Source organism: Corvus hawaiiensis, chromosome 6, assembly GCF_020740725.1.
Source record: "Corvus hawaiiensis isolate bCorHaw1 chromosome 6, bCorHaw1.pri.cur, whole genome shotgun sequence".
Taxonomy (NCBI): domain Eukaryota; kingdom Metazoa; phylum Chordata; class Aves; order Passeriformes; family Corvidae; genus Corvus; species Corvus hawaiiensis.
The window spans coordinates 38,515,549-38,542,094 of NC_063218.1; the positions used below are offsets into that span (position 1 = coordinate 38,515,549).

General features: G+C 42.3%; 1 protein-coding gene across 2 annotated transcripts in view; it reads left to right on the forward strand.

Annotated features, from left to right (window-relative positions):
- Nucleotides 1-26,546, forward strand: part of LTK (leukocyte receptor tyrosine kinase) — a 95,734-nt gene that overhangs the window by 54,655 nt on the left and 14,533 nt on the right. For both annotated transcript variants that reach the window (XM_048305973.1, XM_048305971.1), the window contains exons 7-22: nucleotides 753-905; nucleotides 1,971-2,071; nucleotides 3,660-3,826; nucleotides 9,090-9,184; nucleotides 14,076-14,177; nucleotides 15,757-15,934; nucleotides 16,456-16,606; nucleotides 18,768-18,899; nucleotides 19,434-19,590; nucleotides 20,459-20,641; nucleotides 21,146-21,244; nucleotides 21,749-21,901; nucleotides 22,645-22,755; nucleotides 23,405-23,591; nucleotides 24,294-24,384; nucleotides 25,623-25,687. In XM_048305973.1, coding sequence (XP_048161930.1) covers nucleotides 753-905; nucleotides 1,971-2,071; nucleotides 3,660-3,826; nucleotides 9,090-9,184; nucleotides 14,076-14,177; nucleotides 15,757-15,934; nucleotides 16,456-16,606; nucleotides 18,768-18,899; nucleotides 19,434-19,590; nucleotides 20,459-20,641; nucleotides 21,146-21,244; nucleotides 21,749-21,901; nucleotides 22,645-22,755; nucleotides 23,405-23,591; nucleotides 24,294-24,384; nucleotides 25,623-25,687 — 2,125 coding nt within the window. The remainder of the gene's footprint in view (nucleotides 1-752; nucleotides 906-1,970; nucleotides 2,072-3,659; nucleotides 3,827-9,089; nucleotides 9,185-14,075; nucleotides 14,178-15,756; nucleotides 15,935-16,455; nucleotides 16,607-18,767; nucleotides 18,900-19,433; nucleotides 19,591-20,458; nucleotides 20,642-21,145; nucleotides 21,245-21,748; nucleotides 21,902-22,644; nucleotides 22,756-23,404; nucleotides 23,592-24,293; nucleotides 24,385-25,622; nucleotides 25,688-26,546) is intronic.

Below are 26,546 nucleotides of genomic sequence, written 5' to 3' on the forward strand. Positions count from 1 at the left end.
TACGTTAAGTGGATACCAAGATTCTCTTTGAAAATACACCCTGTATAGAATAAACTGGATTTTTTTAAAATTGATTTTGTTTCTTAAGTATTGCAGTAAGGAGGCCAATGACCTTCCTTTCACAGTTACTGCTACTTGAGAGAAAGTCAAAACCTCATTTACATGTCTGCAGCTGGGTGAGAATTTCCTTCTGGACTCATGATCTAAACCTTCCCTTCAAGGAATGATGCTAATCATCTTTCCACTGTCAGTGACCAACAGCATCATAAATCTGTCCTTCCAAGATCCCAGTTCAGAGTTCTTGCACATCAGGACAGAGAAATCCCCTAACAGTATATGTGGTGCTGAGAGGCAATGTTTAGCTTTGTTCCAAGTACAGTGGTGGAAATCTAAAATAATCCGATTTGCCTTCCTTTATGAGGACACAAAGCTTTGTGATGCCTGCAATTTTGTATGCAGCAAGACCTTTACAAACATGTGGCAGTGATTTGCCATTCCTTAGATTACAGGGGCTGCAGTTTTGCACAGTGTTTAGAGTAGAATAGCACAAGGAAGTCTCAAGTATTTCCAGAAGCCAAGTGTTGGCTTTCTAATGGTGACTCTGGAAATAAACAAATGAGACCTATTTTGACAGTGTAGCATAGGTGGGGTAACTTGGACAACTACAATGGATTTTCATTTTTGTTACTGTTTGTGTTCTTCCATAATCAAGTTTCTCCTATTTTCCTACTCTTCCTTGTTTTCGATTGTAGACCGTCTCCCAGAGGGTTCACACTGCTCTTTCGAAGAAGGTCCATGTGGCTGGACACTGAATGAAACTGCAGTATCTCCTTGGTCTATTCGGGGCTTTTCTGAAATAATTCAAGATGACTTATTTGTAGGGTCTACTTTGCAAGCCACTGGTGGTAGGTTCCTCTTAGTTCTCTCTCCCACTCTCTGTGCATGCATGTACACAACAGCCTTGAATTTAGGTTTATTTAAATTGGTTTTAAAATTTTGGCATCGTTGCCAAATGAACCTCAGCATCAGTATTATCTATAACAACTTCAAATGTAGCTAAAATTAACTTTTGAGCATGCCTCAAAACTTTATATTAAACATGTTCTGCAGAAAAGTTAACATAAAACTGTCAGAGACAAGGATTCTCCTTCACCTTTAAAAAATCATGTAGTGTATACTTCTTCCCTCCCCCTTTCTCTTATGAGCTAGGCAGCTGCTGAGTTCTTCAGCAGTTATACGATAACTGCTGCATCACTAGGTAAAAATTGCCCAACAGAAATAGGCAGCTTGAAAAAAGAAATCTTTTGAAGGCCTTTGACAGACTCCTCTAGTGGGTTAGGAAGAGCATCACATATAAGAATATCCCAACTGATCATACGCATTCTGTGCCATAAAATACCACAATAAAAAAAGAGTCAAATAATTCCCAGAACTGCAGAACTGTCAACTTGCTAAATAAGAACGAGGGAGGCCAGACCCTCACCTGTTCAGGGTAAAAGTCAGAAGTGATAGCACATGAGTCTTGCCTCACAGTTGCCTGCCAAAATGAAGGGTTTCTATACAACTGTCCTGTTTGTCTCTCAAGAGCTTGTATTAAGCTCTCTTTGGAAACAAAGATTGCAAATCAACTCTTCCAGCCCAGTGTTTGTCTCAGCAAGAGTCATTGATGCTAATGGTGTAGGAATTAGGACTGTGATTGGTGTGTGCTTCTGTATGGGAAGATCTTGAGTGGTATCTGAGGTTTATGCACTCACCTTCCAAGAAGAGGTTTGGGATGTTGACTTTTGTGCTGCTGAAACCTACCAGAGTGTTTACTATGGCCTCACTTACAGATTTGCTCTCAAGCCATGCTTACACCTACATATGCTTACTTATCTACAGTAACATTAATGATGTTAAATTATTTCAAGAGATTACCCAAAACAGCAAAAGATCATTTTGTCTTTTCTGATTCACTTTTGTGTTCACAGGACACTTCCTCTACCTGCGAGCAGACAGCACTCAGACAAGTGGTGTGGCTAAGGCTTATAGTACCAGCTTGCCACCCAGTCTTGCCACTGAAGACTACCAGGTATGTCACCCTGTCTTAGCACCTTTGTGGAGTAAATCATCAGACTGTAGGCACTATTTGCACAATCAGTCCATTCTCCTGTCCCTCCACACACTCTACAAAACTCTGGAAAGCAGAAGAGTTGCCTAAGCTGCCTAGCTGGCTGCTTGTTGAGAACTGGAAAGGAGATGTGAGGTGCACCCCCAGTAAGTTGAAAGCAGGAGCTACTCATTATGGAAAACTCCCCAGCCAAACTGTACCAGTTAGGTAAAGTTACTCTTTGGAGAGGTGCCAAGCAGCTGAATTGTATGGGACAGCCAGGGTTTGTAGAAAAGAGAGTTGTCTGGATGCGTCGCTGAGCCTTTCAGCATATCTGCTGCTGAGATTTCTCTTCATAAATTCTGCAATACCTTTGCAGGAGTTAATAAACTTGATAGTTTCACTGAGAACAGGAGTGTGAAGTTAGGAGGCATTAGATTTTCCAGAAATAGATGAATGTAATAAACTTCTGATCACATTCTTCAGTAATTTCAAAATGTTGATGCAACGTGGCCTTGATAAAATCACATAACTTGCCTTGCAGCTCTGAGATGCTGGAATTAAAAATATTAAGTAATATTATAGCCATAACACTTAGGAAAATTAAGCTGCAAGTTTCAGCTGGAGTCCTGTCTTGCTAGGGGAAAAAGAGAAAGCTTTGATGCCTCCTAATCAGAGCTGGGAAAATAAATACAGTGCAGGTGCCAGAAATGTAACTTTGGCATTTATATTTATTTGTAAATCCAGGTAAAATTTGCTAGATACTTCTAACAAAATAAAATGTGATTGGAGATAGGTTCACAAAACCAGGAGAGGAGAAGCACAGTAGCTGTTGGTTATTGTGTAGAGGTCACAGGAGATCTGGATCCATTCTCCCCTCCACTGGCAAGGATTTGAGCCCACATTGCAGGAGCAAGGAATTTCTGTGATTGTTCTTTGCAGAACGTGTGTGCGCTCCCTTTCCTGCCAGTACTGGACCTCTCTGGAACATAAAGGGCAGCTGAACATTCAAAGCAGTGGTAGAAATGGCACTTTTCTCTTGCTCTGTGGCAAACTGGAAGTGGTTGCTCCACCTGCTCCACAGAACAAGTCCTGCATCAAAACACTCTTTGGCCACATGATTTTGTTGTTCGCTTGTCTTAGGGGTGCTACAACGCAGGGGGTGCCTATGAGTTGGGGCAGGTATATGGACTGAGGTTTCCTGCCTCTAAAGACAGTCCTTGTTTCAAAGGTATTTGGAGCAGGACAGCTTTTCCCTCAGAGAAGGCAATAACAAGGAAACCAGTCCTCTCACCCAGATGGTGTCAGAGACTGTGGATATTGTCATCAGTGGTTGAAAAACAGCTGCCCAACAGGAGTGTCATTTAGGGTCTTCCCTGAGAGAATTCTGTGCTAATAATGGTGCTGAGTCAAATACAATCAGTGAGTGGGGGCTTAGTAATCTCTGTCATTAAACAGTTTGACCCAGACTCAGAGGTTTCTTGTCTCAAATTCCCAGGGAGGGGAGAAGTGACTACCTTTCCCTTTTGTCAAAGGTTACCATTCTTTTCCTCTTGTTCCTTTGTTACAGATTCAGTTCTCAGTGCATGTTTTTGGTAGCTACAATGGCACAGTGTCCTTCTCTCTCAGGGAAGAGATAAAGGGAGCTTCAATCACCTTGCCAATGTGGGAAAGAGCAGGGAGCTGGAGTGACCACTGGTTTCTCATCACCTTACCAATGCCAGTGCTTCAGAACCGGTAAGAGCTCGACTGTCAGCAGTCAGGGTTATCTCTATAGATTTAGTAAATCGTTACTGTCTTTGTTGTGAAGTGCCACTTTCATTCCTGCCTTCTTCCAGGCCCATTTTTAAGTGACTCTGCTTGCTCAGGAAGTATTCTGTCGTAAGTGCATATCTTTGTGCACATGCACAGCTTAGCTCAACACAAGCCCACACCATGTGGCTGCACTTCTGTGCAGCCTCAAACAGCACTTAGGTTTTGGAAGAGCAATCATCTGTACCAAAAACCTTTTAGCAATCTGAGCAAGCCAGTGTACTCACAGTGTCCAAGTGCTCCCAGTAGGGAAACAGCTGCATTAGTATGGCTGCACTTTGTACTCCCACAGTAAAAAGCACGCCCGTGAGTCAGATGGTTGCTGATCCCACAGTGTAGCCAATTCAGCTGTCAAGTTTAGGATCTGTATCAGTGCAGCTTAGGCAGCAGGAGATCCTTCGTTGCCACATTACTGATGCAATGATTTCAGGAAAAGACTGCTGCCCAAATGAGCCTTGCACTAAAGTTTTCATGGGTTTAGATGTGGAAATACAGTGTGATATTGGTTTTAAAATGAAGTTAAATATTGAAGATTTAAAGAATTTCAATGCAATCTAATTTTATTCAAGTGTTTTTCCTCCCTCACCTAATGTCACTCAGACTCAAGCCATTTAGCTGGTCTTGATAGCTGGTTATTTTGCACAACATAAACTTTTTTTTTTTTCAAGTTCTCCAATCTGGTTTTTTTTTGCATATTCCTGGGGAAGGGCTGTTTCACATGAAACTTAAGATAAAAAACCCCTCCAAGTCTATACAGTGAATATTATAAATGGAAATATATCTACCCAGCATTGACAATAAATAATATCTCAAAATTCATGGGATAAAAAGTGTGAGAAGATTCCAAATATTCTCTGCATCTTTGTGTGAAAGGAGAGGGTTTGGGTCTGGAAGTGATAGCTATTCAGACCCAAGCAGCAGTAAAACTCAGACAGAGAGAGAAAATGTTGTTCTACCCTCTTTCTAGTTTAATTTCATTATTACCTTTGGTCTTAGTATTATCATGTGTTCACCATACACAGCTTTGCCATGAGTGATTCCTTTAGGGTCTGCCTGCTAGCACTGTATTTAATATTCTTGTCTGACACAGTCTGAAGTCCTGTGGATTAGCATCTGTTTAGTTATGCATATGTAAAGTATGACCAGTGAATTAGTGCAGAATAGCTCTTTTCTCTGGGCACTTTACTGTGAACCTGTCTGCAGCAGAGATCAAGGGGCTCTTCAGAGATATCTAAGACCTTCTGCCTCCTCTGATATACAGTCCCTTATGCTTGTTCCCTGAAGCCTCCAATTTCTATATTGGCTCTTAGTTCTGAAGCAAAATGGATCTTATGTGGCAGAAGGGAATGGACAGCAAGAGGCTTTTTTGGAGCGCTAACCAGCATGGCATGAAAAATAATTGATATACAAATATTCAAATATTGCAATGTTTGAAAAAGTTGAGCACTTAGGCAAAATGAAAGATGTAGATAGGTCATGCATGCATGTGTTTATTATGACAGTCTCTTTCAAATAGTTCTATCTTGTTTTACTTCATGAAACCTTTTTGTATGACATTTTCAATTTTAAAACTGAGCAGCACAACAGCGACAATCACTGTGAGTAAGGATGGAACTGTTCAGTCTAGAAGGCAAATCTGTACTACCTGTGCTAGCCAGGTGCCTGACAGAAATAATAGGTTGTCATTTGCTACACTGACCTGTAACAGACACAGAACAAGTACACACTTTGCTAGAAGGTGCTGCAGCTATTTCCCCAAGGAAGGAAACCCTGATCTTTGTGCTCCCAGGACATGGGTCCCATCCCAGTCCTCTTGTCTTGTTCTTTCCTTGATCTACTCCTTCTGTCCCGTCTTACCTGCTTCTGTGGGCATTTTGTGCCTTTCTTCTTTGTTTTCATATACTTGGTCTCTTTCTTCTGCTTCAACCTCCCTTTTGGGAACCTGTTTTATCTGTCTCATGCTTCTGGTTGTAATTTCCCTTTCTGAACTCCTCCCTGTTTCTTGTTTCCATCTGTCTTTCAGCAGATGCCATCTCTGTGTGTTGTTTTGGTTTGGTTTTTTCATTATTAAGTCTGAATCCCTTCCCTGCACTTCCCTTCTCCTAGCAATCTCTTGCATGCATTCATTTCAGTGATCCCAGACCTACAGTAAAGGTTTATTCCCAGTATTCCTGTTTGATTGGCTATTTAATTCTCTCTGTAGATCTTGGGTCCAAACTCCCTGCACACCAAGTCCAAGCTTCTCTGCTCTAGAATTCCCAGTGAGCTCCCAGCCTCTCTCCAGGATGACACCTTGTTCACTCTGGATTCAGTTTAGGCAGCTTTTTTTTTCTCCTACTTCGCCAGGACCAACAGCAGAAACAAAGGCTGGGTCAGAAAATATTTATTCATTAATTTGGAAGGGCAGTTCTTACCTCATACAGCTGAAGCAGGACCTGACACAGTTCATAACAGCACTGCATGGAAAGCACCATTTAGCCTGAGACTTTCAGATATCCAGGGAAGACAAAACTAAAGGATTAAAAAATACCAGGCTTGGAAGTGCCAGGGATTTAAAAATGTCAAATATATTTTCTTAAATTTTTGATTGATTCTCATTCACATGGAAAAAAAAGCTCATGTCTGCCATGTGACTCTCTTCCTCACAAATTTCAGATCCCACCTCAAATACATAGAGTGTTTAAAAAGTTACCAGCATTTTTGAGCATGGTCAGAGTCATGAATCCCTGCATTGTCTCATCCTCAACACTCACAAAATGTTTTGACTGCTAGAAAAGTCATACTAAATCACCCAAAATAGAAAAGTTCAGCCTGAATTGTTTTAATGTTGGTGAAGTTGAAAACAATTGTAAAGAAAGGTGTGTGATGAACATTCCTGGACAATTTTACTACGGTTTGGTATAAAACTACATGAATGACTTTTCTGCATATTTATGGGTGTTGTCAGCTTTCCCCAGTAATGTAAGCTCTATCAATGCTGTGCTTAGGGTAATTTTTAGTGCAGATTTTGAGCTGGCATGTTGTTTTTCTGTATCCCAGATCTTCGGGAAACTTCTGTCCTTCTCTTGCTACAAGCAAGGGCTATACTTTCCCCTGGTTCCTTAAGGGTATGGTAGGCAGTAGTAAAGTGGGTAGGAAGGGGACAGACCACACAGGGAAAAGAGTAGACATGAATTGAAACACAGGAAGTTGCTGTAGCAGGTCATGGACTGCTTGATGGGGCCAGCAGTAGAGAAACCTTAGCAAAAAGAACAAGGAGGACATGAAGGCTCTACTTAGGGAGGTTAGCAAGACCTTCATCCAATGAATTTATTTCTTAGGAGAGAAGGAAGACAGTTTTCTGATCAGCCTGACAGCTGGGCATCTATCTACTTGGAAAACTGCTTCTGGTGATTGGCTGGCAAATTCAGTTACTTGGTTCACACACACAAGGAAAAAAAATGCTACCAGGAGAAAACCAAACAGACAGAAGACCAGACATCAGAGAGCTGGAGAATGTAATTTGTTGGAGTCAGCAGAAAGAGATCAATGGACAGGAACAATGGAAACCCCTCTGGCAAACACAGCACTGAGTTCAAAAGGCAAATTCCTCCCCTTTTTCTGAAGTTAAGAGGAAGGGGAGGCATACAGAGCCTAGAGGTTATGAAATGTCAGTTCTCATGCACTGAAGGAGGAGGGTCATTCTTCAAGGTCCCCGTTGTACTCAGCTGGAGCAGAAACCTACTTTGTAATGCAGTGCCAGGGACTCTCATCTGCTCTGTCTCCACAGACCAGATGCAGCAGATTGACCTGACCAAGGGTATAATGCCATGTGAGGGCCTTAAGTAAGGGGTAAGCTGTGCTGCTGTGTCTATGCCTGTGGGTCCTAGAAGTGCCCTGGTTCTGGGCTCAGGGTGCTCTGACTCTCTTCCGTCAAACAGCTGGGGAGTTATTGTCATGTGTCAGTGGAGTTATACACAAGGTTTGAAAATGCAAAGGTCTTGGTAAGCCTGCTATTGAAGAGGAGGGTTTCTGTAGGAAGGTGATCTAATGACAAATTTCCCCACTAACACCCCAGCTAAGAGGTCGTTCAAGAGACCCTTGATTTGCATTTGCTGCACTTACTCCCAGAGTGCTCAGATACTGAAGGTGTGGATGCTTTCATTTAAGCACAAGGGGTCATTCTTGAGTTGGGGTGAAAGCAGTTTATCCCTAAAGATTTGTATGCAGCTATGCAACTAACTGTGGATATCAACTAACATTTGGTTGGTGGGTGGAATGCACACACATGCTTTATTGGCACTAATTTGGGACAAGTGTGTTTCTGGATTGAATGATTAATCTGTTACGCAGGTCAGTGCTTGATCTCTCGTAAATCATCACTGAGCTTTACCAGAGACAGCAAGAGAGGTCCTGCCCATATGCTTTTAATAAGCTCTAAATGGACTGGACATCAGACATCTGTTTATTTCTGAAATGTAATGAAAACAATTCAGTCCTATCCATTAGAATGAGATCCTTCAGCTCATTTTCTTTCTTCCTTGTGAAGTCAGAAGGTGGCAAAGCACATGGGACCTGACAGAACTCCTAGATAAGCAACACCTGGTAACAGTGGAAAAAAGAGGCAGTCCAGAGAGCTAACTCTTCAAGGAATTATGGCTGAAATTTAAATGTCCTATCCTTCTGAGATAAAATCATGTCACCTTGTTGAGTTACACTCATTGAGGATCAGGCCCAAGACATTTGGATATTATGTTCAGTTTTTACTCTATCTCTTTGGGAGTGGAAAGGAGGAGATTTCCACCCCCCCCCTCCCCCCCCCCCCCCCCCCCCCCAGCCTAATTCCCTGGCTGTTTCTGGTAACTGAATATGGATGGTTGTTTGTGTATAACAATTAGTGGGGGACAGTTGCTTGCATGTATGTGCAGGTAGCAGGGAAAGTAGGGCTCTCATTCTTGTTCCCCATGAAATGTGAAATTATATGAATGTTGTGGTGCTTACAAGGGGTTGATGTGTATCTAAGACATATAGCAAGCCCTTTCAACTGCTCAGCTGGGCTTGTCTGGAGGAAGAATTGCAAATAGTGATGATCTTTTTTCCATGATAAGGGAACATTGTATTTTTAGGGGGGTTGTTTGTTTGTTTGTTTTGTTTTCCCCCTCCTTACTCCTTTGTTGGTGTTCTCTAAAACATCTGTCTTATTGCAAAGGTTTCAACTGGAACTCCTGGCAACTTGGGGCTGGAATTCCCAAGCTGACATTGCTATCGACAACATTACATTTGGCCTGGACTGCTTCACTGATGGTGAGCCACAAATGTTGCAGAATCCCCTAAAAAATTTGGATAATGTAATCAGCATCCCACAGATCCAGGATGTTCTGTTCTCCCCACAGAGTGTGCATGGATCATTTGTGTCCGCTTTTTCAGCACAATGCCATTTTATCTCAGACCTACTGAAGATTGCAAGTAGAGGCAATTTTACTGTGTGTCAGTCTCCTAGCACCCTTTTTTTCTCTAAGCTGGGATACTCTGTATCACATAGTTGAGACCTGTCTGTGTGTCTTGGCAAGAAACGCTAGGCTTATTCCTTAGCTCCTAAATGGCAGGATTACATCACACTGTTTTCCCACAGTCCCTGCTGATCTATGCACCCTGGTAATTGATAGCTGAAGCAAATTTGTTGAAATCAAAGGGGAAAGTCACCATATTTTAGTGGAGGAAAGGAAGAAAATGAAGGAATATATTGACTCTCTGACAATAAAATTTAGATTACTCCAACAAGTTTGTTTTAGTCTGTAAGGAAGTACATCAGCTATCACTGCCAGATATATAACAGCTTTCCTTTGCTTTGTTACTGAGAAAGCAACTGACAACTATTCCAGAGAAAAATGGAGCCAGTGCTACCCTTTGAAACATGTTAGAAGGAGTTGTAGTGGATTTTAGCAGACAAGTGGAAAGAATTTAGATACTCGAACTACTTGCAAATATTAGAAACTGCCTTATTTTTGTCCCTGGGGAAAAGACATGCTCTGTTGTAAAGGATCTGGAAGATATGCAACACTTGAATGGTGACTTCCGTTGCAGAAAAAATGTGGATTGGTGGTCCTGTGCTACTCTACGTGTCACCACAGCCAATGTGTCAGCATTTAGGGTAATAGCATGTCCCTGCAGTGGCTAGCTGTAGCCTAACACAACATATGGGAAGGCTTATGTCGAAGTAGATGTGTTAAAAGCCCATCAAGAGAAGCCACTATTCCTTCCCATCCTTTTCTGATCCAGTGTCCTGTTCTTTGTTCCTTTGTTCTGTGGGCACTGAAGCCACTCCTCTATAAAATGCTGACTATACACATTTTCACTTGATACAAGAGGAAAGGCTGTTCCTTGATGGTTATTTAATTTTTTCACTCCAGCTCCTTAACAGCCCTATCTCCCAAATGCTTTGGGACCTCCATGCTAACACTTTGTTTTGAAATCTTGAGGAAACTGAAGGGAGCGACTCCAGATGTGCTTCTGCCCACTGATGCGCACCCAGCTGCTGGAGTTTACCACCCTGACGGGAGCAGATAGATCCTCCAGTTTACCCACAGACATTTTGCTGGCTGTGGTGTAGGTACACATCCTTTGGCAAACAGGTGGGGTGTAAGCCCCCCTGCAGCAATGTTATCAGAGCTTGTCCATCAAACCGCCCAAGTTACTCCGCATTTTCCATTGGGATAAATTGCACTGATGCTCAGGAACAACTGGCACTTACCCCATCTGAAGGCATGACCCAGAGATGTGTGAGTCATGCAGCAGAAAGACATCATGAAGGAAACATGTTTCTCGGAAGCCTTGCACTTGCCACTGTTCCTTGAATCCTCTTTGCAAATTGACGTTTTCTCGCCTCTGAAAGCAATCCCCTTGTATTTGTCTTCTCATGACTTTAATTCAGTTAGGTTGCAGAGAAACCCAGCAGCTCTGCTGTGGTTTTAGTAATGAAATTACTTCTCCCTGGCAAGGACAGGTTTCAGATGTCAGAGACAGAGCCAATTAAAATCCAAGCAGTGAATTCTTTTCATGAGGGCAGCAGGAAGGATGTATGGCAGGAAGGAAGGATTTGCTGCTTGCTAGGATGTAAATATTATTTTCTCCATATCTTTCAATCTTGTAGTTCCACTCTCTACAAAACCCAGTGCTGAATGAAAGCACTGTTTGTGTATGCAAGATGGGAAAGAAGGTAAGGTTTTCCATATACCTCAAAATCGAGAGGAAAGGTTCAGTAAGATTTAAGAGAACAACTGAGTAGTGAGGGCAGCTCAAGAGACATCAATAAGGACAAAACCCAAACAGACCATTCTTTGGATGGCAGCTCCTGGGCACTGACAGTTGTCTTTCCCTGTGGAAAAGGTGAGACAAACCCACATTTTGGCTTATACAATCACCTTGTGTAAGACAGTGTCACAGACTGGATGATGTCTGGTTCATTGTGAGAACTTTAGGCAGACAGGCATAAAGATACTTCATAGTTTCAGTGAACTAGAGCTTACATAGGAAGAGGTCTGAATTTTGGGTGTGTTAATATGAAAATGTGGACTGGCATAGCAAATAGAATGCCGATAGTTGCTCTTTTCACTGCATTTGCTATTACCTTTTGGTGCTCTCAGCATTGTCTTGTTCCAATTAAGATCACAGGTCTGTGGTCTATCAAACTCTGCTGCCCTGGCCTAGAAATTGCATTTCAGTCTGTGCATCATTTGCAATTTCCCAGAAGATTGTTTTATAAACAACAAGACTGTCCAAAGAGAGCTTTTGTATAGCTTATCTCTACTTCTTGATTTTAGAGTCCCTGACCCAGCAAAGTCTGATTCTGTTGCCCTCCCAGTCCCTTCCTGAGGTGAATGGTGGGGAGCGGTTCAAGCCTCATTACTGCCTCCTTTCACTGATTGAAGAAGGTGTTGACTAGAAATGCAGTAGATCAGCCAAAGGGATGGAGAAGGGGGAAGCTGGTGCAGCCTCCCCCTTCTCTGTCCCACTGCAGGACAAGCTGGAGAGGCTTCCAGGAATACTGCAACCTGTAGGGTTGAATCTCTGAGGAGGCCATTCACACCTTGAGGATCCTGTGAGGCATCTTACTCAGATTAATCTCAGCCACCAGACCTCTCTCTCTATTTTCATTACAGTCACAGAGACATTGAAGCAGGAATGAATTACTTTAGCTTTCTGCCTGCAGAAGATGCCCTGTCTTTCTCCTTTACACTTCTCTCTGACTCTTTTCCATGGGGAAATCAGTGTTAGCTAAAACCTGGAGAAAGGAAGTCAGTGCTCTTCACATTATTCTTATATAAATATACATTAATATGAATTAATTCTTGTTCCCTTCCATTCACTCTACAGTCACCATGTTGGCTGTTAGAAGAGGAAGTGGAAACTAAAATAGACTGGAGCACCAGCCCCTGGATCCCAATGTTTGTAGAAAGTGCCAGCCTTAAAAGAGTTAACAGCTCACATGGACAGGGTGGTGCTCAGCCTGTGTTGCAGCTCGTATGCTCACTCCTTAGTACAGAGGAAACAGAAAGTTTCTTCTGGAGAGTAAGGGTTTGAGACTGTTTGGAGAAGGAAGAAAGATTTTTGGTTTGGGAATGAGGCATTGCCTTAGGATACTCAGTTGGGATGCCACAAAAAAATCCATGCAGACACACAGGTTGACTGTTTCAGAGAGTGATTTTACATTCCTTTGCTCTGGCAAACATAACCAGACTTCTTGTACATTGCTAAGATCTGAAACTGTTGTGACCTTTGGGATTTGTAATTCAGTGCAGGCCTTGGGGAGCATCTTTTCTGGCCATGCATTGTATTTTTCATTCTGTTTTCCTCCTTGCATTTGATTAAATTCATTTGTTTAGGGTTAATTTCATTTTTCACTGGCTTGATAACTTCACCCATTGAAGTTCTTCATCTCAGTATGAACAGAGTGTGTCAGTACAAAGCTTTCTTTTACTTCCATGCATCAGTGTGCTCTCAGTCAGACCTTGGGGGAATGTTCTCAGGAGTAAAAGCTCAGCAAGGTCTCCATACTTCAATTAGTTATTTGGCCTTTCTGACACAGCTAACAAGGGTGTTAATTATCGCTATTTAGAGCAGCGGCTTTGTGGCAGAGATAATTTTCCATCTGGAACTGAGTGAGTCTCTTTTCAATAGAGCATCAGACAGCTGTTAGATTCTCACAACTGGAACAAATTGAAATATTTGTAATGTTTTTCAACTGATGAAAAACGTTCAGTATTAAATTAACTGAGGGTTCAGATGGAAATAAGCCTGTCCTTTTTCTTATAGAGATTTTCCAAGCAAAAATCTGCATAAAACCAGGTAATTTAACTATTGAAACAGGCTGCTTGCAGGTTATGAGGCAAGGGTTCAGTTATTACTTCTTCCTGTTGTAAGGCAGCATTGGTGTTGTGGTGTTCTCAACGCATTCTGATGTTTTGGATCAGCAATTGATTTGAAATTCCTCCTCTCTGAGAAAGGGCTGATTTTCAAAGGCCAATCTCAGTGGTCAGAAACGTAGAGTTCTGCTCCATGGTTTTCAAAAAGGTTTGTCCAAAGATTTACATCTCATGTCAAGGGTATGCTTCTGTTTCTTAACTGTGTATGTTAGTGAGGCATGTAATTTTATTTAGTATTTTGTTCTCTAAGGGAGGTCTCAGGTACTCAAAGTTGATTACTGAGAGGGGAGTGATCTGTTAAGCTGGTTTACTTGCCATGACACCATTCAGAAACAAAGACAATGATTTTTGTCACCACTCTCCTTTACACCTCCTGTCATTTGACTGTCCAGAATTGTCACCTACCTGTGTGACCAGCAGAACATCGATACCTGCTATCTGTTCTCCCACACTACATTTTTTTCTAAAATCTCTTGTAATCGCTAGAGCAATTTGCAGGCCAAGGAGCTTATCCTGCATGGGATAATATGCAGAGTCTGTGTTCATGTGAAGACCCACTGACTTCAGCACAGACACAAGTAGCTAACCCAGGACATGGGCTCAAAAGAGTAATACAGAATTATGATTTTTCAGAACACATTTTCTACCCAAGGTAATATTCACTTATTTTAACCAAATGGTTGCACTTAATTAATTAATGTAATCTTTAAATTTTCCATCCCTCTTTTCTACCATCTTCCCACCTCTTTCCACTATTCTACAAACTATTACAGGAAGACAACTGAATCATTTTGGTGGGAAACGCCAGTACCCACGTGAGATTAGTATCCTGGATGAGCATCTTCTGAACCCCCTGGAAGAGCCCTCCCTCCCAGGTACCTGATTCAGTGCAGAAAACCTGTCTCTTGGCTATAAAAGGTGGCTCCCTCCCTGTCTCCTGTGTGTGATCTGCCTGCCCTACAGCGATAGGGCAGCTATATGTAATCCGTGCCAAAGATGTGGAAACTGTGTCAGGTAGTCTCTGGCTATAGGGAAGCAGTTTGCTGGAGCCCAGATCACCAGTCCTGAAATAGCAGGTTCTCTTTAAAGAAAAGCAGAATCTCTTTAAGCAAAAACAGAAAAGCTGCATGACTCAGATTCGGAGTGCACAAATAGGCAGCTTAGGAACAAAAGGTGTAGACCTGTACAGAAAGTTGGGAATAGAAAGAGTGCTGAGCAGTGAAGCTGAATAAAATGTGTGTAGAATAGTGGTGTAAAGATGAAAATCCAGGGAGGAGAAGTAAGTGAGAAGAAAAAATGGATGAGAAACTAGGAGAACAGGGGACACTGGGGACTAATTTACTGATAGCGGTAGAGATTGCCACTCTGGCGGACAGGTAAGAACTGTGTGGGTGAGAAGAGCTGTCTAAAAGAGGAGATGAGGAGGAGAGGTTGTTCTTGAGGCTGTTTTGCGGCCAACAAATACCAGTGTGTGACTGTACCAGCTCCTGAAGGCTGTGTCCACCTGGAATGTGACAATCTGTACTGCTGTCTGCTCCCGTTAGCTCAAGGGAATGCTGTAATGTAGCTGAAACTCATACTGCATTGATCCATCTGCATGTTTGCAGGAGGATGTCTGTTGGGGATAGTTTTTCTTGCCTTTTCCTTTAAACAAGATTGGAATCTTTCTTTTAAAAGTTTGTAATTTTTACCTCTATTTTAACCATTCGGCTCTTAAACAGTTCTACTTTTGACCCAGGCTTTTGGCAGTGCACACACTGCATCACACAGTTTTTAGATAGGTTACTGAAAAGTTTTATTCTTAGGCTTCAACTAATTATGTGAAGAAAGTGGATTTGTTTGTGTCTTAGAAAATTACTGTGAAATGGAGGACATAGTTATCTGCTGCACTGTTGTAGAAACAAAAGAATAATGCTTAATGAGAACCAGGAAAGAAATTGCTTGGGGGAGAAGGGTCCCTGCTGACAGGAGCAAGAGGCTGTCCCCTGGCTGTTTCTGCTGCCACAGGCTTCTTGGGCAAGCCTGAAACAAGTCCCTTGAAACTTTCACTGTGTTTCATAAACGGTCAGTAGCTGTAATGACAGATACTGTCAACTCATGTTTCTGGGTACATGGTTTAGTTCTCCTCTGGAAAGTTGAACACCTTCTTCCTTCAGACTGCCACTGAGAAGAGGAATTTGATCATATCTGTGAGACACTTGGATAAACCCCTTCTTAGAAGTCCAGTCCCTCTTCTCTTTTCCTTTCCCCCCTCACACCCAATCAATAAAGTTTATCTGCAGTCCAGGATTTATCATATAGTGTGCAGGAAATAAGGTGAGAGAGGAGAAAAGCAAACAGTGACCGTAACAAAGGAGTAGTTGTGCTATGACTAGAACAAAGTGGGTATAATTTAAGTACTGAGAAATACAGGGAAGCTCACATCAGACTCAACTCTTGCTGTTTTGGTCACAGGGGACACAACTGTTGTTCTGTGGTGGTTCTCAACATGTGGTGCCAGTGGTCCCCGTGGGCCAACTCAAGCTCAGTGCGACAGTGCCTACAGGAACAGCAATGTGTCAGTGACTGTGGAGAAGGAGGGCAGACTCCGGGGAGTGCAAGTCTGGAGAGTGCCAGCCACAAACATATACAGGTGAGGATCAGTGTGTGCTGGAGTGGCAGCCACCTTTAACTGCTTTATGTTTCTGGAGTTTCAACAAGCACAAGTGTGGGACCATCTGTACTGAGTGGGTGGAGAGTGAATAAATAGGAGCAGTAGTTATAAGGATATATGTCTGAGCTACTGTGAAGCATGGGAGGGTGAGCAGTGACTCAGAAGAGATCAGAAGAGGAGTGAGAGTGGGCATACAGTCAAGTAGAAGTGGCGCCATCATCTCAGTCCTGTAGCCTTAGACTTCTAGAGTGGGCTATACCAGCTCATGCTATTTGCTCCTGCAGTCTCTGTTGCCAGTACTCTGGTGAGGGTTGGTCTATCTTCCTGAGCAGCCTACCTACATGGGTCTCAAAGAATAGCCACAAGCTACTACAGCAGGGGAGTCTGCTCTGGAGAAATGTCTGTTTGGAAGTGAAGGCTGGAGAGACCTTGCAGATGGATTTATTTTGGGGATGAGAAGTGTGAGAGTTGTTTCTTCAACTATTTACTATTTCTTGCAGGATTTCTGCCTATGGAGCAGCCGGCGGGAAGGGAGCCAAAAACCACAATAAGAGGTCCCACGGGGTCTTCATCTCAGCCACCTTCCACCTGGAGAAAGATGAGCTGCTGTACATCTTAGTGGGGCAGCAGGGGGAAGATGCCTGCCCTGGGGTGAGGGCCACCAAGCATGTGTGGGCAGAGACCTTGTAGATACTATTCAGTGGGTGGCTTGGGGTTTGGTGATAAAAGATAGAAATCCCAGAATCCAGCAATGAAATCCAGTCAGGAGACAGGAAATAACCAATAAAAGTTAGAAAGAATCTCAATACAGATATAAAGAACACTGAAAAGAAAAACAATCCCAAAATGGACAAACAAATATGAAGCCCACAGAAACTTTGCTTTAAGCTCCTGGTGTTTGAAATAAGTTCTTCATCAGCTTTCTTGTGCTTATTTTAAGCAGCAAGCTTGTAGGCGAGTGATATGCTCTCTCTCTTGTTTTTCCACAGCCTAGGGTTTTTCTGTCTGCCAGGATTTTCAGAAAATTTACTATTATTTATGGAAGCATCCAGCAGTGTTGTGGCTGCACTGTGTTAGATACTCTCTAAGCTTAAAGACTAAAGTCTGAATCCAAAGTCTACCAAAACCAGTGAGAATCTTCCCACCAACTCCAGCGGCCCCTGGATTAGGTTTTTGTAATGGCAAAAAAAACACTCATGAGAAATGGAAATTGGTGACATGAACACTTATATATGTGTCCTCTAATGCTAGACCCAATGATCTGAAAGTCCTTTTGCCACTTAGGCTCAAAAACTACCTCTTTTCAGCATCAGCTTTTGATACTGCCTTTTTCCGGAAGTGCTATCTGTTAACCCCTGCCTGGTAACAAAGCTGTTTTTTCCCCACAGAATGGTGTGTTTGGGGATGCATAAACTATTCCTGTAGGCATTTGAAGTTACTGTTTACTTTCCTCACGGGACATGAGATCTTACCCAGATGCTGCAACAGACTCTAAACCCACCTTTTCTTCATTTTATATTGTACAAGAATCTTATCTATCTAAATAAAACATAATTTTGCGTGTCTGCATTTCCCTTTTCAGTGCACTCTCCAGTCTTAGGTCATAATCTGAAAAGTTTCCATTAATCCCTTTCATTTCATGATTTTTTCTCCAAATTGCAAATTATAAACCACCACTGACTATCTCTCTCTGGCAGGTGCTGCTGGAAAAAGTTGCAGTTAATTTTTCCCACTTCCAAAGCCCAACTTTCTTTGGCTTTGGAAATCACGATGAATCTGTGTATTGGGTGACTAATGTTTGTTTTCCTTTCTCTGGAGAAGTTCTGCAGCTCCAAACCTTGATTCTCTCTCCTCAGATTTACCCCAGTTGCTTTTCCCTGGTCTTCATCTACCTTGCCATCTTTTGTCCTCCTGTTTGAATTAACCAGACAAATTGCTCCACCGACTAAGAAAGGCCATGCACCATGGCTAACAGAATTGAGAAAGAGCTCTCCCTCTGTCATTTTCAGTCGGTCTCAGTCTCAGTCTTGGGATGAGATGCAACGGGCAGTAAATGGAACACATTCCAGAACACATTCTGAATGTGAAGAACTTCTTTGCTGTGAGGGTGACTGAGAACTGGAACAGGTTTCCCAGGGAGACTGTAGAGTTTCTTTCTTTGGAGACAGTCAAAAGCCATCTGGACACAATCTTGAGTTACATGCTCCAGGGAAGTCTGCTTGAGAAGGGAGGTTGGACTAGAAGACCTCCAGTGGTCGCTTCCAACCTTCCCCATTCTGTGATTCTGCATGAATGAGAGGACACAGCCAGTAAGACTGGTGCCGGAATAGGAAACTGGGTCTCCAAATTACTCTTCCAAGATGTGTCAATAGATTATTCTTAACTATGTGTGGGTCACCCATGTCTGCTTTGTGCATTTATCTCCTTGAGAAATAAATAGTAAATACAGCAGTAAGAAAGTTCTCAGAATTAATCCCTAATCCAGAATATTTTAATGGTTTTGGTTATAAGAAGTTCTAAATATGCAAAATATTAATGACATGAAATTAATAATGAGTTATTACTTTTTTTTCTATGCATCTTTATTTTCATTTGCATATGTGAGTTTGCTAATCAGAAGTTACAGACAGATCTATCCCTCAGCTGTCAGTCCTAGTAGAAAAGGTCAGTTTCTCCAAAGATAATCTACATACTGGTTTATATCTGTCTACTATGCATGACAAACATTATGACATTATTAAACTGAAATACACAGACAACTCTCAAGAGCTGGACTTAGTGATATCTGAGTCCATCTCTTGTCTCCTTTCAGGGCAATCCTGAAACCCAGAAGATCTGCTTAGGGGAGTCATCTCTCATTGAAGAAGATTACAAAAAAAAAAAGGACCTGAAGGAATGGGCTGGAGGAGGTGGGGGTGGAGGAGGAGCAACCTACATCTTTAGAGTAAGTATTTCCTTTTTGCATCCTGCCTGAGCAGTGTCCAGCAGAGCAACTAGCTCTCACTGCCAGTCATGGCATATGATAAATAGTTCTTTAAAACAATTGTGAAAAAGGAATCTTACTCTTCTGCCTCTCTCTCCCCCTCCTCTTTCTGCTTTTCTTTGGTTTTTGTCTTTTTAATTGTTTCTCTCTTTTCATATCCTTGTTCATATTTATCACTGTCACTAGGCTAGGTGAACTGGTTCCTCAGTCCTTAACAGCTCGGATGTGGGAATTACACCAGGATCCCACTTCAATGCTGGCAGCAGTCCTAAAATAAAAATGAATCCCAAAACCTTGATGTTCAGTTAGTTACTTTTGTACTCAGGAACATGATATAAAGTAATTTTGTAATGATTCTATGAGACAAGCAGTAACATTGCCCTGGCCTTGGGCCACTCTTCTTTGGGATGCTTTCATGATCTTTGATGAGTTTATGTGAGTTCACATATCCAAGGGATGTGAAATTTTTCTGATGTTTGATGGGGGGTTTTCCAGCAGAAGGATGGGATTTTCGAACCTTTGCTCATCGCAGCAGGAGGAGGAGGAAAAGCCTATCTGAAGGCTCAGGACATCTCCCTGGATGATGTACCCCTGGAGCAATTTGAGAACAGCACTGCGGTTCCTGGTGTCAGTGGAAGGACTGGGGCAGCAGGTGAGACGCTAAAACTGCACAAGGTCTGAATCAGGTGACTGAATACACTCATTGTCCTGTAGGCATGAAGTGAAAGGCTACTTCTTCAATTTTTGAATTCTTCTGTGGCAGTAGTTGTTAGGAATATGTTGGTAGTCTGTAAGTCTTCTTATATGGCATGTCATGAGATAAAAGAGAATGCATATGACAGGTGATTAGTGCTCCAGTAGAGGCAATTCCATAGGAGGACTCCTTTCTTCTATGAACTGAACCAGGGAAATTGATGTTTGGGGGATGAAGCCCACTCCTTCACACTGTAACAATGGCCTTTGAAGGGAAGACTTTTTCCTGTTACTCCCCTTAAACCCTTACAAAAACAATTATATTATGGTAATCATACCAGAAATGGAAGCTTATTTATAATATTGTGATGGCTGTGCCTAGAATCCATTCCTAAGAGGCAAAAAAAATTCCGGTGGTTGTTCATTTCCTGCTGTAGTAGGCTTACAGAGAGGCCACTAAAGTGAGATGTAGAAAACCAATTTATTTTTATTTCCCTGGGGAACTCAGCATCTCACATGGCTGACTGCCCTAACCAGTTATCCTGAAGGGGAGCGGTTGGCTCCTTATTTTCTTAATGCCACAAAAAATTGGTGCTGAGGTGTTGGTTTATGCAGCACATACCACAGGCTGTGCATTAGAGTTCCTCTTTTTGCTGCCCATGGCAGCAAGGAGCTTGTCTGTATATTCTTTTAAACTTAAAGAAGGGTTTACCTTGAACTAGGCACTTAAGAAATTAATATGGGCTAATCTCTGTCTCTCTACAAAGAATCTCTGCTTGTGCTTCCCTAACCTGTTCTTGTTTTCTTTTCTCACTCTCTGGCTGAAGGTGGAGGTGGTGGCTGGCAAGATGAGAGTCTGCTTCCTCAGGCTGGGAAGTCCCTTCTGGAAGGTGGAGAAGGAGGTCAAGCTTGTCCCCAGGCATTAGCCAAGCTCCAGTGGACCACCTCTGGTGGTTTTGGTGGGGGAGGAGGAGCTTGTACTTCTGGGGGAGGAGGTGGAGGGTACAGAGGTAAGTCTCCTGGGGAATAGTCATGATGACTAATTTTGTGCCCTTCAGCGCACCTGCAGGTCAGGGCTAGTGCTCTTAGTGCAGAGGACACTGCTGCAGGAGGTGAGGCACAGATATGAAACCTACCCTATTCTCCACCATCTCTCTGTAGCTGGGGAAATCAAGGTTATAAAGGTGTTCCTATGTGATCTAATATTTGGAAGGTGTGATGAAACATCCCTTCACCCATTCCCAAGTTACCCATGGAAAATGTTTCATTTCCTTTTTCTGCTCAAAGCAAATATATTTCTACCTTGCTGAACTGAGACACCTATATCAGATAAAGTCACTTCACTAACTTTGATACTGGCTGGGTCAAGTGAGGGTTTTACATTGTAGAATCCAGTATCACTGGAAGATTGCAGAGTGACTCCAGGTGAATGGGAATGAATGCAACCCTTCAGAGACATCACATTTTTTGCAGCATGCAGCACTGATCAGCTGGCCGTACTCTTCTCTCCCCAGGAGGACATGCCTCTGATACTGATGATATCACAGCTGGTGGGCAGGATGGCATCTCTTTTGTGAACCCCATTGGAGAGATCTTCTTGCATCCCTTGGCAGGTACAATATGGTTCTTACTCTCATTTCTTTTCTTCCTCCTTTTTCCTTCTTCCTCTCTATCTCCTCTCTTCTCCTCCCTCTTCTCCTGTCTTTGCTTTTTATTCATTTCATTAAAGCTTATTTCATGCTGCAGGTCAGATCTTTAGCTGTGGTCATTTCTTTAAATATTTCCATAGTGCTCTGGGACCTTTTTTCTCTCAATCTCTAAACCAGGAGAGTCACCAGTCATGAGGTTCAACCGCACATCCTCAGTCCCCGACTTTTCCAGGTCAATTCACTTCAAGGCCTCTCTGTTTGCTTAAGGAACCAAATATCTTCTTCCCTACTGATCCCCATCAGGCTTCTGACAAGTCCACACTGTGTTGGACTATCTGCTCTCCTGCAGAGAAGGAGAGAAGTTGTAGGTACCTGATGGGTTTTGTTTTGTTGGTTTTTTTTACCTTACTGGAACAAGATAGGAAAAACTGAACTAAGCCCACCTGTTGTGTCTGATTCCTTGTTCAGCCATGGAGAGTCATGGTGAGGTGGAGGTTCAGATCTATCTTAACTGCAGCCACTGCCACTCAGACAACTGCAAGCGGGACCCTGACACCAACCTGCCAGTCTGCCAATGTGAGATGGGGGCTGTGCTGGCCAATGACAATGTCACCTGCACTGGTAAGTTGACAAGTTTTAGCCTCATTGGATAACATCTCTGTGCTTTATATCATCTCTCCTTCTGGCTTTTTTGATGTTCAATTCCCTAGTTAGAGTGAGTGGCTCCAGTGGACAAGGTGTTGTGAGAAATGTCAGTCAAACATAGGGCTGAGAATTCCTTATGACCTTTGCTTACGTGCTGAGCTGCATCTCTGCCACCATTTCCAACATTCCCATTTGGATTAGGCAGGAGGTAAAATATCTGTAAAGAGACATGGTGTGAATTTCCTGAATGGGCTCAGTGTATCAGATATTTAAGCATAAATACCTCTCCAGGATAACGTACCACCTACTGCTGAGTTATTTAAGCCACAAATTACTTCCTTCCACAGCAGTTTCCCACTGTGCCTGTCAGCTGATGTTTTGTACTCACACTTATTTCCTCTCACAGTCTCTTGGAGCTCCAAAAGATCAAGACTGTAGAGATTTTCAACTTATGAGTAGTGATGTTACCCATTTATAGAAAACTGAAGAACGGATAAGAAATCTGTGTTTTATCAGTTAGTGTTCTTTCTTCACAATGATTTCTAAATTATTTAGGTATTTTTTCAACTTTCAGGGCTATAGAGGGATTTGCTGTAATTTTTATAGGATGCTCTGACCCTGATCTCTGTACTCTTTTCTGAAATACAAGCATCAGAGGGATGCTTTACAGTAGCTCTTGTTGTTTTCTGATTAATGCACCTCTATTTTTATTCTTCCAGTGCCCCAGGGTCCTATACCAGAGGGACAGCTGCCTCTCCCCCTCCTCTTAGTTGTGGTGTCTGTGATTGTGGTGCTTGGAATGATCCTCACTTGTGGCAGCCTGTCTATCAGTAAGATATATTACTTCTTATCACCATTTGACTTGGCTTTTCCCAGTTAAATTTGACAAAAGGAGACCACCTGGCCATGTGCCAGTGCTTTCAATACTTGGAGCCAAAGTGTTGTGCTCTCCCAAGTGGATTGGAGGAACAGGGAAAAAGAAGTGATAGAAAACATCACCACCTACAATTAGGCACAAGCATAGTCCCAAAGGGTAAGGACTGCTCTTCCCTGGTATTTGCCACAGGACACAAGAGCTAGGAAAGCCTTCTTAGCATGTGTTTCTGTAGCAGCCACTGCAATACAGGATGAAATCACAATCTGTAATCAAATATATAATTCATTCAGGGAGACAGTTTGATTTTTGGGACTCTAGGTCAACAAGATGTCTTGTGGAGGACTCTTCCTCAGCCAGTGCATAAAGTAGCATAGGAAACCTAAGTTGTTCCTAGGTGATTAGGTGCCTGCAGGACTGTTTGCATATCCAGTACTAAATCACTGAAGAGTGTGAAGAAGAGCATGATACTGGCAGGCTAAAGATGTTTCCAGACCATTTGTAATTATGGGGTTTGTGTTGCTCTGTTCTGTGTGGCCAGCATTACCTTTTCTATCCTGTTGTTGATCTTGTTTGTGCATTTTTATTTGTCTCCCCACCTGCAGTTTACCACCTGAAGAAGCAGCAGCTGGAAGGAGCCAGAGCACGACTGCAGAGCCCAGAATATAAACTGAGCAAAATTCGTACATCTGTCATCATGACTGATTACAACCCCAACTACTGCTTTGCAGGGAAGGCTGCCACTCTGAATGAGCTGAAGGAGATCCCACGGAAGAACATCTCTCTGCTTCGGTGAGAAAACAAGGGCTGCCTCTCTGACTAACTGCAAAGCACCTAGTGCAAGTCAGCCAAAATACAACAGATGTGATACTTGCTATATTCTCTAAGATAATTTGATTCCATAAAGTTCTCAAGCAGAAGTATAAGATCATGAGCCTCCTGTTCTGTGTTCTATTATAGCTATTTCACCTCTACTGTGATTGTGTTTTTGTTGCACTTTCCTCCTGGCAGTAGCTCCCTTCCAAATTATAGCAGTATGTCTGTTTCAGCATTTCATATCACAAGGAAATTTCCTGTCACAAGGAGATACTAGGTTGCTCTTCAACTCCGTGCCATCCAGATGATACTGATCAAAGTTATATAAACTTCAGAAGGAAAAATTTGATCAATCTTATGTCTTACAGAATCTCCTGAAGACATCAGTCTGCAGTCACCTTTATTCTGTTGTTTTACATTTTTCTCTTGTCTTGCTATTGCCATACTTGGTGATAGGCCCTAGGACTGAGCAGGTCTATGTTTTGTTCAGAACCATCAAGGATCCAACCTTGTTATTTTAGTGGTAGTAACAGAAATACTGATAAGCTATTTTCAGAAGTTTTGAGACAAAAACAAAACTCTGTTGTTGATTTGTCTTGTACTGGATGAAGAGAAGAGCTTGGCCAACACTGGATCCAAGAACATAAAATGTCTGTTCCCTCTCTTCTTTTCTTGCAGGGCACTAGGACATGGTGCATTTGGTGAGGTTTATGAGGGAACCGTGGTAGGCATTGCAGGGGATCCCAACCCTCTACAAGTGGCTATCAAGGTCAGTACCCACAAATTTCTTATACAGCAATAATTACCCATAAGAGCCATGTTATCTTATCACTATCCCAGCTGAAAATTCACTTTGATCACATGCTTAATGTCATATGCATATGTGTGATGCAGGCTCACACACATTGCTGCATCCAGGCATTATCAGCTTTGGTTTGAGTGCTTTCTTTCTCCTAAGTTTATCACATGATATATTTAAAATTTTGTATTGTTTCTCAGTTCCCTTTATACCGAGAGTAATGTTTTTCTACTCTATGTGAAATTTTCAGGTAGTCCCTTGATATTGCACAGTGTTAAAGATGCTGTTGTAAATATATATTGTTATATCACACTAATTTCCCTATCATTAATGGCAAGAGATGACAGGCTGGTTTTCTCTGAAATTACTGCTATTGCCTCAGGATTTGTCAGTTACTCAGCCCTGAAATTAAGGATGCTCATAGTCTGCTTCTGTTATTTTATAAGCTTGTTACTTAGAGAACCAAATCTCCTTCTATGAGTTCAGCTCAAGAACACAGCCTTTGTTAACAAAAAGAAGTTCTACTCTTATTAATCCTGTCTTTTACGTAATGAATTTCCCTGTGCCACTGTGGATGAAAACCCAGGACATTAATAAGCAGTTGGACCTGCCCAACTCAGTTTCACTATCCAGACTGGAAAAAGCACCAGAGCACAGTGGCAAACAAAAGAAGATCAGCATGTTGTTCATTTGTGATAGTCCAGTTCATCTGTATCAGCAGAAGATGCTGTCCAAATCTGATGGTAGGAAAGAAAGCTATAGGGGCGTGTGACACATGTGTTTAAATCAAGTGGCTTGTATGTGTCATAGGACATGCAAGCATGTGCTGCAATGTGGACACAAAGAAAAGGGAGAATAAATGTCATTTTAAAGAGCTTTCTAGGTCTGTAAGTTCCTACCTAATATTTCTCTTGATGTGTATCTGAAGCTGTTTTTGCTCCAGAAGTATGCATAGAGTTCAATTCACACAGAAAAATCTTCAGGTAAGTCAGTGGTTTCCTGTTCTTACTTTAACTAGTAGATGGGTCACATGCAGTGCAACAAACTGCACACTGAAAGGATGAGCCCCTGGTCATAGGTTCCTGAGGTGATTTACGTGTTACGTGGTCACTCTTTTTTTTCCTTTTTTTTCCTTTTTTCTCTGGTGGACATGCAAATATTCTCAATTCTTTGGTGGGGTGGCCCTCACTGCATTTACCTCCCAACAGACCCTGCCAGAAGTCTGCTCTGAGCAGGATGAGATGGATTTCCTGATGGAAGCATTGATTATCAGGTATAGTTTAAGGGGTTTTTTTACTGATGGTGGGCAGGGGGAAAAAGAGTAATGCAAGTTATCATAGAATCACTTATCCCCTTGCCAGTGTTCAGAAAAGAAATTCAGTCTTATTTTTCACCAGAAGGTGTTTTGATAGCATATAAGTTACTGGTTTTAGCTACTTGTTTATCTCAAACAAGGTAACTGAGGTTCTTTTTTTGCCCATCTCTGGTGCTTGGCAACTTGGCTGCACAGCAGTGGGACAGAGAAGAGAATCAGAAGGACAAGATGGCTCATGGTTGAGATAAAAACAGTCTAATAGGTAAAGCAAAATCTGTGTGAGGAAGCCAAGCAGCATTAAAGAATTCATTCCCTACTTCCCATGAGCAGGCATGTGTTCAGCTATCCCAGGAAAACAGGACTCCATCATGCACAGCAGCTACTTGGGGAGACAAATGCCAAACTCTGAATGACCCTTTCCCCTCCTCCCCAGCTTTCATTGCTGAGCATGACACCATCCAGTATGGGATGTCCCTTTGGTCAGCTGGAGCCAGCTGTCCTGGCTGTGTCCTCTCACAACCTCTTGTCCCCACAGCCTTCTCACTGCGGGGGAGGTGGGTGTATGTGTGGGTGTGTGTGTGAAAAACCTTAATGCTGTGTAAGCACTGCTCAGCAGTAGCTAAAATATCAATGTGTTATCAACACTGTTTTGATCACAAATACAAAATATAGCACCATATGAGCTACTGTGAGGAAAATTAACTCTATCCTACCCAAAAATCATCACAACAATTTAACAAAGATTTCTGTTGATTGGTTCTGCTGGTCCCGTTCAGAGGAGTAAGAAGGTAAAACGTTTTCGTACAGATGTGTTCTG